We start from the raw sequence: 14,346 nt of genomic DNA on the forward strand, positions 1-14,346 counted from the left end.
CAAGAGGGAGGGACAGCACTGAGGAGCCACGAGCAGATTTGCCCACCCTGGGGCACAGCAAAAAAGCACAATCCTTTAAAGAGCCAAAAGACTATATAGTGAAGAAAACGCATTTACTAACCCTACAGCATTGGCTAAATGGAGGGGAAACTGCTGGAAATCTCTCCAGAGCTGGAGAGGCTAACAAGTGCCACTGATGACGTTCCCTCTCCACCTTGATAGGGCAGACAGGAGCAGGGCCCAGGTGCCCTAAATGGCCTGCCGCCTCAGTGAGCCCTGGGCCCCTAGCCCACACTAGCTCCAACCATCCCCCTCAAGGCCAAGGCACCCCCAGCTCTAGCCCGCTTCAATGAGTACAATTATAAATTAAAAAAAAAAGTTAAGGGGACTCAATTAAAAAATGTAAAATATAATAACAAGTACATAAAACATGGAAGGTGGAGGAATATAAACGAAGTCCTTTTAGATGTTCAAATTTAAGTGACCATCAACTTAATACAAACTCCTATATACGTAGGATGTTATATAGAACCACATGACAGCCACAAAAAAAAACCTATAACTGATACACAAAAAATAAAGAGAAAAAGCCAAGCATAACACTAAAGTCATCAATCACAAGTAAAAAGAGCAAGAAAAGAAAGGAACAGAGAAAAACTACAAAAACAATGAGGAAACAATGAACAAAAAGGCACTAAGTATATAGCTATCAATAATTACTTTAAGCGTAGTCTAAATACTCCAACAAAAAATACAGGCTGATGGAATGGACAAAAAAACAAGACCCATCTATCTGCGGCCTACAACAGACTCATTTCAGACCTAAAGACACCTGTAGACTGAAAGGGAAAGGATGGAAAATGATATTCCATGCAAACAGAAGCCAAAAAAAAGCCGGGGTATCAAAACTTACATTAGACGAAATAGACTTTAAAATAGACTGTAGAAGAGAAAAATGTTATATAAAAAAAAAGATGCCTTAAGCAGTACCTTTTGGTTTGGAATTTTGTAGAAAGTATTTTGGTTAAAAAAAAAAGGACCCTGTCTGATACAGAGTTCTGGGCATGGAACTGTTTCTTGGCAAATCCAGCCACAGAGCTCTTACTGCTGTATGTAGAAGACACGACCTGTAGGAGCTGGAAGGTATCAGTGTTTCTCACATTGTAAAGCACTGGCCTAGGAAGGTGAAACAGTTGTCTTTTTGAAGGATTTTTTTTTTTTCCTTCTAGTTCTTTGGGTTTTGATTTGATATTTTAAGCTCCCTGGTTGAGTGTGTTGTCTTTGTTTTTGAGATCTACTGGATGTGTTGAATAACAAGCTATTTCCATTGTACTGTACATTTTCTCATTTGTTTGCTTTTAATATTCATACAATGTTAAATATGAAGTGACCGTACAATAGTTAGGAATTTCTTTACTTACAAAAATCACTGGAAATGATCAAATTGCTTTTCCCGTTCAAAAAGTAAAAATAGGGGTGCCTGGGTGGCTCAGTCGTTAGGCAGCTGCCTTCGGCTCAGGTCATGATCCCAGGGTCCTGGGATCGAGCCCCGCATCGGGCTCCCTGCTCTGCGGGAAGCCTGCTTCTCCCTCTCCTGCTCCCCCTGCTTGTGTTCCCTCTCTGGCTGTCTCTCTCTCTGTCAAATAAATAAAATCTTAAAAAAAAAAATAAAAAAAAAAGACTGTAACAAGAGACAACGGCATTGCATAATGATAAAGGGATCAATCCAACAAGAGGATATAACAATTGTAAATATCTATGCACCCAACAGTGGAGGACCTAAATACATAAAACAAATATTAACAGACATAAAGGGAGAAACTGACACTAACAGTAGGGTATAGCCAACTTGCATCAATGGAGAAAATCAGTAAGAAAATCGTGTCTTTGAACAAGACACTGAACTAGATGAACCTAACAGATATATATAGAACATCTGATCCAAAAACAACAAAATACATTCTTTTCAAGTGCACATGGAACATTCTCCAGGACAGATCACATGTTAGGCCACAAAACAGGTCTCACCAAATTTAAAAGTATTTCGGGGCGGGGCACCTGGGTGGCTCAGTCGTTAAGCGTCTGCCTTCAGCTCAGGTCATGATCCCAGGGTCCTGGGATCGAGCCCCGCATTGGGCTCCCCGCTCTGCGGGAAGCCTGCTTCTCCCTCTCTTGCTCCCCCTGCTTGTGTTCCCTCTCTCGCTGTCTCTCTGTCAAATAAAAATGAAAAAAAAAAAAGTATTTCGGGGCACTTGGGTGGCTCAGTCGGTTAAGTGTCTGCCTTTGGCTCGGGTCATGATCACAGGGTCCTGGGATCGAGCCCTGTGTTGGACTCCCTGCTCAGAAGGGAGTCTGCTTCTCTGTCTTCACTCTGCCCCTATCCCCTGCTTGTGCTCAATCTCTCTCTCTCGCTCTCAAATAAATAAAATCTTAAAAAAAAACAAAAAAACAAAAAACAAACCAACAACCAACCAATGGCTCAACAAAGAAAGCAAAAAGAAAATTAAAAAAATATATGGAGACAAGTAAAAACTAAAACACAATGGTCCAAAATCTTTGGCACAAAGAGGAAGCAGTTCTAAGATGGAAATTGATAGCAATACAACCAAAAAACAAGAATAATCTCAAATAATCCAACCTTACAAAAGAAACTAGAAAAAAAAAAGCAAAGCCCAAAGTTAGTAAAAAGGAAAAAACTCAGAGCAGAAATAAATGAGACTAAAAAATAATAAAAATCAATGAAACTAAGAGCTTTCTTTGAAAAGATAAATGAAATTGACAAACCTTTAGCCAGACTCATCAAGAAAAAAAGTGAGGGCCCAAATAAATGAAATGAGAAATTAAAGAGATGTAAAAACCAACACACAGAATTACAAAGGATTATAAGAGACTACAACGAAAAATTACATGCCAACAAATTGGACAACACAGAAGAAACCATTAAATTCCTAGAAACGTACAATCTTCCAAAACTAAATCAGGAAGAAACAGAACACCTGAAGAGACCAATTACTAGTAACAAAACTGAATCCGTAATCAAAAGGAAGCTTCAGAAACTAAGCAATACACTCTCAGGTTGAGGTATGAAATAAATTGTTCTTCCTCCAAAAATCAAAAACAAAACAAAAATCTCCCAACAAACAAAAGTCCAGGACCAGATGGAGTTACAGGTAAATTCTACGGAACATTTAAAAAAGAGTTAAAGCCTATCCAAACTATCAAACTATTCCAAAAAAAACAGAATAGGAGGAAAGCTTCCAAATACATTCTACAAGACCAGCATTACTCTGATAACCAAACCAGACAAAGACACTTAAAAAAAAAAAGAAAACTACAGGACAACATCCCTATGAACACAGATGCAAAAACCCAAAACAAATGCTTGGCAACCAAATTCAACAATACACCACGACGAAATCAGATTTATTCTGGGGATGGTTCAATATCCTCAAATCAATCAATACACCACAATAACAAAATGAAGGATAAAAATCATATGATCATCTCAATAGATGTAGAAAAAACATCTGACAAAATTCAACATCTGTTCATGATAAAAACTCTCAACAAAGTAAGTTTAGAGGGAACATACCTCAACATAATAAAGGTCATATATGACAAACCCACAGATAACATCATACTCAAGGGTAAAAAACGGAGAGCTTTTCCACTAAGACTGGAACAAGACAAGGATGTCCCATCTCACCACCTTCATTCAACACAGCATTGGAAATCCTAGCCACAGAAATCAGACAAGAAATAAAAGGTATCCAAATTGATAAGAAGTAAAACCGTCACTATTTGCAGATGACATGACAGTACACAAAGAAAACCCTAGACTCCACCAAAAAACTATCAGAAGTGATAAAAGGATTCAGTGAAGTTGCAGCATAGAAAAATCAATATACACAAATTGGTTGCACTTCTATACACTAATAACAAAGTGGCAGAAAGACAAATTCAGAAAACAATTCCATTCACAATTGCACCAAAAAGAATAAAATACCTAGGAATAAACTTAACCAAGGAGGTAAAAGACCTATACTCTGAAAATTTTAAAACACTGATGAAAGACATACCGTGCTTATGGACCAGAAGAATTAATATTGTTAAAATGTCCTTACTCCCCAAAGCAATCCACAGACTGAATGCAATCCCTATCAAAATACCAACAGTAATTTTCACAGAACTAAAACAAATAATCCTAAAATTTGTGTGGAACCAAAAAAGACCCATGATAGCCAAAACAATCTTGAGAAATAGAAACAAAGGTTAAGGTAACATAATCCTCAAGATATACTACAGATTTCAAGATATACTACAAAACTGTAATAATCAAAAAAGTAAATTAATGGCACAGAAGAGACACAGATCAATGGGACAAACTAGAAAGCCCAGAAATAAACCTATGTTTATGTGGTCAATTAATCTATGATAAAGGAAGCAAGAATATGCAATGGGGAAAAGACAATCTCTTCAATAGTGTTGGGAAAACTGGAAAGCCACACACCAAAGAATCAAACCGGATCACTTTCTTATGCTGCACATAAAAATAAACTCAAAATAGACTAAAGAACTAATGTAAGACTGGAAACCATAAAATTCCTAGTAGAAAACATAGCTAGTAATGTCTCTGACATTAAGTCTTAGCAACATTTTTCTAGATTTGTCTCCTCAAAGGAAACAAAAACAAAAATAAACTGGGACTACACCAAGATAAAAAAGCTTTTGCACAGCAAAGGAAACCATGAAAAAACAAAAAGGCAACTTACTGAATGGAGGAAGAAATTTACAAATGATATATCCTATAAGGAATTAATATCCAAAATATATAAAGAACATATACAACTCAACATCAAAAATACAAATAATCCAGTTAAAAATCAGACAGAGGACCTGAACAGACACTTTTCCAAAGACATACAGATGGCCAACAGACACATGAAAGATGCTCAACATTACTAGCCATCAGGAAAATGCAAATCAAAACCACAATGAGGTATCACCTTACATCTGTCAGAATGGGTATTGAAAAGTGAGAAATAATAAGTGTGAGCAAAAATGTGGAGAAAAAGGAACCCTCATGCACTGCTGATGGGAATGTAAATTGGTGCAGCCACTGTGGAAGACAGTTTGGAGGTTCCTAAAAAAATTAAAAATAAAATACCATACGATCCAGTAATCTGCTGAGTATTTACCCAAAGAAAAGGAAAACACTAATTCGAAAAGATATATATATGCACCCCTATGTTTAATGCAGCACAATAGCCTAGATATGGAAGCAACCCAAGTGTCCTCTGATAAATGGATGAAGATGTACTTTTATACACAATGGAATATTATTCCGCCATAAAAAAGAATGGATTTTTCCGATCTGTAACAACATGGATGGACACAGAGGGTATTATGCTAAGTGAAGTAAGTCAGACAGAAACAAATACCATATGATTTCACTTAGATGTGGAATCTAAAAAAAAACAAAACAAACAACTGAACAAAAAAAGCAGAAACAGACCTGTAAATATACAGGATAAACTGGTGGTTGCCAGAGGGGAGGGGAGTGGGAGAATTGGCAAAATGGGTCAAAGGGAGTGGGAGGTAGAGGCTTCCAGTTACAAAATGAGTAAGTCATGGGGATAAATGGTACAGCATAGGAAATAATATAGTCAATAGTATTTTAACAGTGTTATATAGTGACAGATGGCAGCTACATTTGTGGTGAGCACAGCATAAATATAGAGTTATGGAATCACCATGCTGTATACCTGAAACTAATATAACACTATTATGTCAACTATATTTCATTTAAAAAAAGAGAGAGAGAGAGAGAGAGTAGCCAGCTAAATTTAATCAGGACTACAGTTTTGTCAAACAGGTATGATGATGGCCAAGGAGGTAAGGGACTCAAGAAGAGCAGCTACAGTGATGGACTATGGAATCTAAGCAGATCAGAAAGTAGTCAAGACAGGAAATGGAGGGAGCAAAAACACAGAGGGACCTAAGGACTAGGGCACCTGGGTGGCTCAGTCGGTTGGGCATGTGACTCCTGATTTCAGCTCATGTCAAGATCTCAGGGTTCTAAGATCGAGCCCCACATTGGGCTCCGTGCCCAGTGCAGTCTGCTTGTCCCTCTCCATCCCCCCAACTGCTCTCTCTTTCTCTCTCGCAAATAAATAAATAAATAAAATCTTTTTTGAAAAAAAAAAAATGGAGAGGTCACTGGTAATACAGGAAAGTCGCCTGATGGACAGGAAAGGAGAACAAGGTAGGCAGAAAGCATAAAATGGCAAGGTAGTCAGAGAGTTACAAGCAGTCTGACAAAACAGAACAGGGATCAAGATGAGGATGGAGAGAGAGGGAAGAGCCACAGAAGTTTTATCTAAAATGCAGTTTGTTCAGAATGAGAACTATCTTCTGAAGGACTGACAGGCCGTCAGATTTGAGTATCTGAAGGGCTGTCAGACTTTTAAAAAATCAATTCAGTTCTAGGGAACCAGAAAGGTGGCAGATACAGGGAAGCAGATTTCAAAATAAAAGAGAATGTCCTAATGACCAATGATTACATAAATAAATTGTCTTGAAAACTCTTTATGACTCAAGTGTTTAAGCAAAATTCCATGTTGCTCTGCTTGCAAGGCTGTACAAAGAATCAAACAGGGGACCACGAAGTCCCTTCCAACTCTGTGAAGGCAATAAGAGAAGAAAAAGCATTACTTACCAATTCTACACCTATTACTCCTGCACCAATGACAACCATCTTTTCTGGAACTTTTTTTAAGGATAAAGCACCTGTAGATGACACTATTGTATCTTCATCAATCTATAATAAAATATATAAAATCAAAATTATTTGGAAAAACCTACCGTTTTATAAACTGACCTCACAAAAAATACTAAGACATTTATTTGTTTTGAGGTATCTATGACTTCTATCCATACACTCAATTTTATCAAATCCCATTAAAAATGCTCACTTAAAACTTCCACCATTTAAAACAAAATGGTCAGTTTTAACTTCATCATGAATTCAAGTCCATCTTAATATGAAGTGTTCTATTTCTGGTCAAAATCACTGCAGAATAAAGACAGTCAGCTTCCCAAAGCTGAATGACTGTCAACATATAGTATTTCAGTTAGAAATTTCTCAAAGTTCATAAATAGCATGAATAAAGTAGTTTATAAAATGTCTTTCTGAAGGGAGATTGTACCAGTTGTAAAAAGCATACCGTGATTCCAGGAAAAGGAGTAACTTCTGAGCCTGTAGCTATAAGAATGTTCTTTGTATCAATAACTTGAGTGCTGCCATCAGCTTTCGTAGCAGTGACCTGATTTTTGCCAGTTATCTTTCCATAACCATTTACGTGGACAACCTTTATAAAATAATGTTTATAGATTTACAAAGTTTAAAATGATTTTCATGATTTAAAAAAACATGATTAATAGGAAAAAAGTACTCTATTAAATAACACATCCAATCAAAATGCTTCCTTACTTAGTAAGGCTACGCATGGAGCAGCAAAAAGTTCTATATGTCAGAGAAATCTATTTCAGGTTAGCATACAATTTTTAATTAAATAAATACCCCCAGAAAAAAAACAACAACAACAAACAAAACCCAAAACCAAAACAAAACAAAAAAACCCCAGCAGCCAAGTTCTAACAGAATCGCTCTATCAGCATAATGTTTAATGTGTATGTAAAATAAAGCAGACGTCTGCACGTTAAATCACTGACCTTATTCTGTTTGAATAAGTGGGCAATTCCACCAGTTAAAGCTTTTACTGCTGTACTCTTCTGCTCCATCATCTTCTCCAAATTCAAGCGAACTTCAGACACTGTGGTTTGTTAAAGAAATCTTTAGTCCTTAGCTAAATTCTTGAAGCAAGAGGCTATTCTTCACTAATCAAGGTCTGGAAAATTTCAGCCTAATGCTTACAGAACTGTATAAAAAGCAGTATTAAAACTTCTAAGTATAGTAACTGATACAATAATCGTAGTTGGCAAAAAGGCCAACAGCATCATACCTCAATAAATAGAACCTTTCAAACACTGTAAAAAGTCCACCTTTGGGAAAAATTCAGTCCAAAATAGACATTATATCCCACTGTGGCAACATATTCTCCAAACACCTTATGATGATAGGTCTGGATGAGATTTAAATAGAAATGGCAAAGTAAAACATCACCTGAAATTTTAAGTAAAAAGAACACTGTTTCATGAAACAAAAACTAACAAAAATAATCATCTGAAAACTTTAAATATAAAAACTTAATATAAAAGAATTTAATAAACTGGATTTAATCACTCATTTAACTCAGAACTCTGAAGCAACAGTATAATAAGACTCAACACAACTTCAGAAAAGGGATATCTCAGCAATCAGCTCATGCAAGCAACACATATCTCAGAGATGAGGAAACAGAGACCCTGAGAGATTGGATTGACCTGGGGCCAAAGGGCTACAATAGGAAGCTTTGCCTACCATGCAGGTTCTCTTGACTAACCCCGTCTCTTCTTTCCTGAGTAAGGAAAGTACGCGTTCACTCTACCTTTCATCTACTTTGATCTCTTTGCTTTAATGTTCACATCTATACCCACTGGACTGCCTACTACAGCCCATTCTTTCAGAAGCCTACTGCTACAAACAAATGAAGGAAAAACTATTACCCCTCCCCGCCCTCTGGTATGTTTAAGCTCTCCCTAGAACCCCAACCCTTCTGGATGTATCTGTCAACAATTACTGAGAAAGGATGAAATGAAAACCGCCCAGAAAGAATGGTAGGAGACAAGATATACAAAATTAAAATGGAATGTCCTCCTTTTACACTGTGCTGCACCCCACCCCTTCTTTGTTCTTCCCCCTACCAACTTAGGTAGACCAACTTACCTACCTACTAACCTTCCTTCCTTCTCTGCCCATAGCACTCAGGAATCCAGGGTCAGCTCCCCACCCCAATATCTCCAGGTTTCAGGGAAATTAAAACTGACTCTTCACACACATACAGCAGCAGACTTCACACCAAAGTTGTCAAAGGAACAGAAGATGTCATAGTAAAAATCTGGATTTAAGCCCTCTTAAGTAAATCTCTCTACATTTTTAAGATCTTCTTTTACTCTTTCCTCAATAAAATATATGTTACACACTCAGACAGACATACATAAGGCTGTAGCCAAAAGAGTCAAGTCAAACATGGCTGGTAAACTGCTAAATATGAAAAGTATACTTACTTTCAATTCCCCTAGATGCAAAATCTTTTCCATGGGCCATATGGTAATAATGAGAGTTATTTAATAAAGCCTAAATAGATAAAATGATCAATGTTGATAATAAGACTATATACAATCAAAAAGCACTTAAGAAATGACATTCTCTACATGGAATAATACAAAGGACTACAACAATTCAGTTTCTGTTCTTATTAACCTGAGCCAAATAATAACGACATAAAAAACGTTCAACCAGCAGGAATGAAAAACAAAACACCTTTACTTTCTTTAAAATCAAAGGAGTAAGTATACTCTTCAGGGTGGCAGGTGAAAAAGGCAGTCATGTCTACATACATAAAACACCTAAGGGAAGAATTTACTACCTGTTATCTGTTTCACTGGTAAAGGAAAGCAGAAGAAAAAAAAATGGAACATCAGAGCCTGTTTGAATGGAAAGGCTGGGTATTCTAAGAAGCAATTTCAGGAATGTATGGCAGACTGGTACAGCACTGTTTAAGCTTTACCAAGGAAAACATGTTTTTAATCAACCATAGCTAATAACTCTACTAGCCTCATGTTCTAGTCCTAACACATCCTTCTAATCGGTGGCTAATGAAAAACACCACTGCACTGTACAAAACACATGCTCACCTTAGAAGGAATGCAACCAACATTCAAGCACGTTCCCCCAAGTGTTTCATTTTTCTCAACGCAGACTGTCTACAACCAAAGAAAACGTCATTTAACTGGATATATGTCTCAGTTCACTAAAATTCCCACATCTGTCTTAATTCTTCTACAGAACAAGTTACTGAAGCTGTGTTTCTGAGAATGAAATAGAGAGTCCTTTAAAATGTATCATTTCAGAAATAATGCTAAATGCAGGCTAACTCAGAAGTGAATTATGCTCAGAGACATTTTTGTTTGTTTAACATTATCAAACACACGCTCATAGTCCTATTACTGTAGCTTCCAAAGTGGAATTAGAAGCCAAATGTACAAAGTACTGGGGGAAGGAGGGAATAATGGACTTCACTATTTCACGAGAGCACCGCAACTGAATAACATTCTTCATTCGTCTCAGCCTAAATACAATTTATAGAATAACCAAAAATTTACTATTACCATTAATGTGCGAAGTATTTTGTGAATATGATCAACTCTTCCCAAATAAAATTATATCAACACCTAGTTTGGTCTAAACCTTACCTTGAAGCCCAACTGGGCAGCTTTGATAGCAGCGACATATCCTCCGGGACCAGAACCTATCACTGTTACATCAGCATCGACTACAATAAAAGCAATTTGATATAATAAATTGCTTAATACTGACCAAAAACAGTGTATTAAAAAAAAAACAAAAAATCTGGTATTTTAAACCTCCAAGAAAGTACAAAATAACCAGCATTTTCTACACAGTACTATTTCATTCCTAGGCACCTGACGTTCTTTGACATAAATGAAAATGGCACAGATTTTTAAATTTCATTTTCTATTTGTTCATTAAGGCATATGGAAATACAACTCAGTTCTTCTTTTTCTAAGATTTATTTGAGAGTGCACACACACGTGCATGCAAGTAGGGGGAGGGGCAGAGGGAGCGAGAATCTTCAGCAGACTCGCTGCCGAGTGCAGAGCCTGATGCAGGGATCAGATCCCACAACCATGACCTGAGCCGAAACCAAGAGTCGGACCCTCAATAGACTAAGCCACCCAGGTGCCCGACATCTGAGTTCTATATCCACTGTATCCACTGACCTTCCTAAATTCCACACTGTTTTACTTAAAAATAACAAGACAGGTTTTTAGTGACACTGAAAGACATTATCTGTATGAGGGAAAGAGCTTTGTTTTTTGTTTTTAATTTTATTTATTTGAGAGACAGACAGAGTGCATAGAGAGAACACAAGCAGGGGGAGCTGGAGAGGGAGAAGCAGGTTCTGTGCTGAGCAGGGAGCCCAATGCTGAAGCTCAATCCCAGGACCCTGGGATCATGACCTGAGCCAAAGGCAGACGCTTAACCAACTGAGCTACCCAGGCGCCCCAGGAAAGAGCTTTGGAATCTGACATACTTGGCTTCAAATCTCAGCTCTGCCATTTATTAGTTGTATGACCAAAAGACTTAATTTTTCTGTCATAAAGGAACAATAACATTGCCTTAAATGATTTACTTAATGTTAGGATTAAGTAAGACAATTATCTGTACAATACCTTAGTACTGCCAATAAATTTAAGACTGATTACAAACCCCTTTCAGGTACTTCTGAGATACAGAGAGAAAAATCAGCTTCCCTGTAATAGATGGTAAACATGTTTTGAACTTTATTTGAATCCTGATAAATTTTGTATAGTTTATGATAACAGGCTAACCAGAACAGTAAATGAACTATTCTGGACATTCACCATATAAAGATACAAAATTTAAACTGAATTTTGAATCAGCAACCTTAGGAATGTAATAATTATGTAGTGTAATAATTATAACATAAATGGAAAAGTCCAATTATTCCCATTGTTCTCGAGCCAACTTCAAATAAAGCCTTAAGAGTTAGGAGACAGTCTCCCTTCCATCTCCTCCCCCTCCACTGTCCTTACAACCCCAAGCATTTAGCAGTCTATAATGCATTTTCACATTTATTATCCTGTGGAACTTCCTAGGAGGAGGAATGCCTTCTAACTGACATTTCACAGATAAGACACCTAGGTTCAGAGAGGCCAATTAACTTGTCCAAGGTCACCTAGCAAGTGAGTGGCAGAGACAAAATTAAGCTTTTGTCTTTACTTCCAGTGGTCATTCCATTATTCAACAGTATTCTATTCTCAAATTTAAACTGCTGTAAACTAAAACCCTGAGAGCAATAATCAGGTGTTACAATTACTAGCTATCTGACCTGAGGAGAGTAGTTTAACCAATTTTACTTTCAGTTGCCCTATCTGCAAAATAAAGACCACAATAAAACCCTCCTTCATAGGGTGGTAATACAGAATAAAATAGCATATATAAATAGCTTACCATAGTACCTGAACATACATAAGTATTTGCCATATGGTAGCTATATTATGACCTATGAAGATGGCAATTTTAATTTCTGGTCACCCCCCCCCCCCAACAGAGCACCCATCCCCCAGGGGATGGGAGTGCTAGTATCATGAAAAAATCTTTGCTGGCCTGTAAAGAATCACAGAACCTCAGCGTAGGAAGTTACCTAATAAGAAGTTATCCAACCGACAAAATCTAAGAATTCTTCCTCCTGAATAAATAAAAGGAGTGATTCTCTTTGGTTATATCACATAATAATTAGGATTACTCAGTACATGAAAAAAAAAATATAGCTGGTCCAATACATGAAAAAAGTATTGCTTCAATTTTCACTGATCATTTGTGCTCTTTGGCTACACTGCTTGGTTCCCTGATTCATGTTCAGAATTAAGCATATAATAAAGTGTATATCTATTTTCAAGTTTTGAACCAAATGATGGCCTAAATTTGGGTTCTAATTTTCAATGCACAGTAATGAAACACAAGTTACACAATTTTTTTTGTTGAATTTTTAACATCTTTTCTGATTAAAATATATGTTTATTGAGTAAATTTAAATACAGAAAAGCCAAAAATGTTGAGTTTCATTTCCCAATGTGATCCTAAATTTTTTTTCCTTAACTATACAAAATAGCAGAAATTCAGAACTATTCACCTCTCACTGCAGATATTAGATGTACCATTCCATAAGAACACCACTAACGTGCTACGGAGCACAAAAAAAGAAGGGAAAAAAGTAAAGTCTTTATCTAAAGATCGATCAGCTGAGAATATAGGAGGGTTTGATTCTGTGATAAACATTCAAAAGCAAACCAGCACTTAGGGGATATCTCCAATATACTTGGAAATGTATCAAAAAAGGTGGACTGATGGATACACGGATGAACAGATCTGTGATAACTCAAGTACAATAAAATGTTAGTGGAAGAATCTATGAGTGTTCACTGTAAAATTCTTAGAAGTCTTCTAAATGTTTGCAATTTTTCACAATAAAATGTTGGAAAAACCAACCAGTTGGCTCTCACCTGTACCAAAAGCTGCATGCAAGTGAAAATCAGGATGCAGACAAATTGTTCAATGAAACAGATCAAAGAATACTTGATGGAAAATTTTACAAAATTAGCATTAGCCTTTCAGAGTGAAAAAGAAAAACTGAACAGGATACATAAACTGGTATCATGAGAGAAAGATGACTAAGTTAGAAATATGGCAGAAGACATTTGGATAGCAATCTGCATTTTAGGAGGCAGTGAACCATGCGGAGAAAGCTAACAGGTCGATACTTTAAAAAAATGCTGGGGTCCAATTAGGGGTGATTGACTTCAACAGACATGGCAGTTAATGCCATGAAATGAACTAAAGGAGAAAAAGCAGGAAAAGGTATTCTACAAATGTTACTTACTATAACATTGTGAGGAAAATAAGCATACCATGGTATCAAGGCTACCACTGAAATCAAGGTGTCAAGTTACAAATCAATTACAGTCATCAACAAATTGCAAGATGTATACTAACAAGTCAGTCTGAGATAATAGCTACCATATGGGTAATTTACTCTGTACCAGACAGTGAGCTAAATGTTTCATGTTGTCTTATTTAAGCCTCCTTATGTCTCTATAACACAATTATTAAACCTCCATTTGACAGGGAGAAAATAAGGCTAAGAGTAACTAAATAACCTGCATTAGGCTGCCCAACTAGTAAAGGATGTAGCCAGGTTTCAAAGCGGGTTCCTTATATTCAGAAGCCTTTGCTCCAATACCTTTCTGCTCTAATGCCATCAAAAACACTCAGATGATCCCATAATCTCCAGGGCAATCCGGAACTCCAACTAAAATGACAAGAAGCTCCTTCATTATCATAATGAAAATAACAAATATTTGTGAATACCTACCTTTTGTGGAAATCACTGCCTTCAATAACCTGACATTATAGTTAGGGAAAACAGGGACACGTCAAAATGCAGATATATCAAGCTTACTTTTAAAAAATAAAAAAAGGATTAAGAAAAGAGGTATCTTTGGAGGAGCAAGATGGCGGAGGAGTAGGAGACCTAAATTTCGTCTAGTCCCAGGAATTCAGCTAGATAGGGATCAAAC

The 14,346-nt window shown here is 36.8% G+C and overlaps 1 protein-coding gene across 2 annotated transcripts in view; it reads right to left on the reverse strand.

Annotated features, from left to right (window-relative positions):
- The window catches only part of DLD (dihydrolipoamide dehydrogenase), a 37,796-nt gene that overhangs the window by 9,595 nt on the left and 13,855 nt on the right, over positions 1–14,346 (reverse strand). For both annotated transcript variants that reach the window (XM_036083988.2, XM_036083989.2), the window contains 6 exons: positions 10,417–10,496; positions 9,859–9,927; positions 9,229–9,298; positions 7,735–7,835; positions 7,227–7,370; positions 6,719–6,820 (listed from right to left, as the gene is read on the reverse strand). In XM_036083988.2, coding sequence (XP_035939881.1) covers positions 6,719–6,820; positions 7,227–7,370; positions 7,735–7,835; positions 9,229–9,298; positions 9,859–9,927; positions 10,417–10,496 — 566 coding nt within the window. The remainder of the gene's footprint in view (positions 1–6,718; positions 6,821–7,226; positions 7,371–7,734; positions 7,836–9,228; positions 9,299–9,858; positions 9,928–10,416; positions 10,497–14,346) is intronic.

This window comes from Halichoerus grypus, chromosome 12 (assembly GCF_964656455.1).
Source record: "Halichoerus grypus chromosome 12, mHalGry1.hap1.1, whole genome shotgun sequence".
Taxonomy (NCBI): Eukaryota; Metazoa; Chordata; class Mammalia; order Carnivora; family Phocidae; genus Halichoerus; species Halichoerus grypus.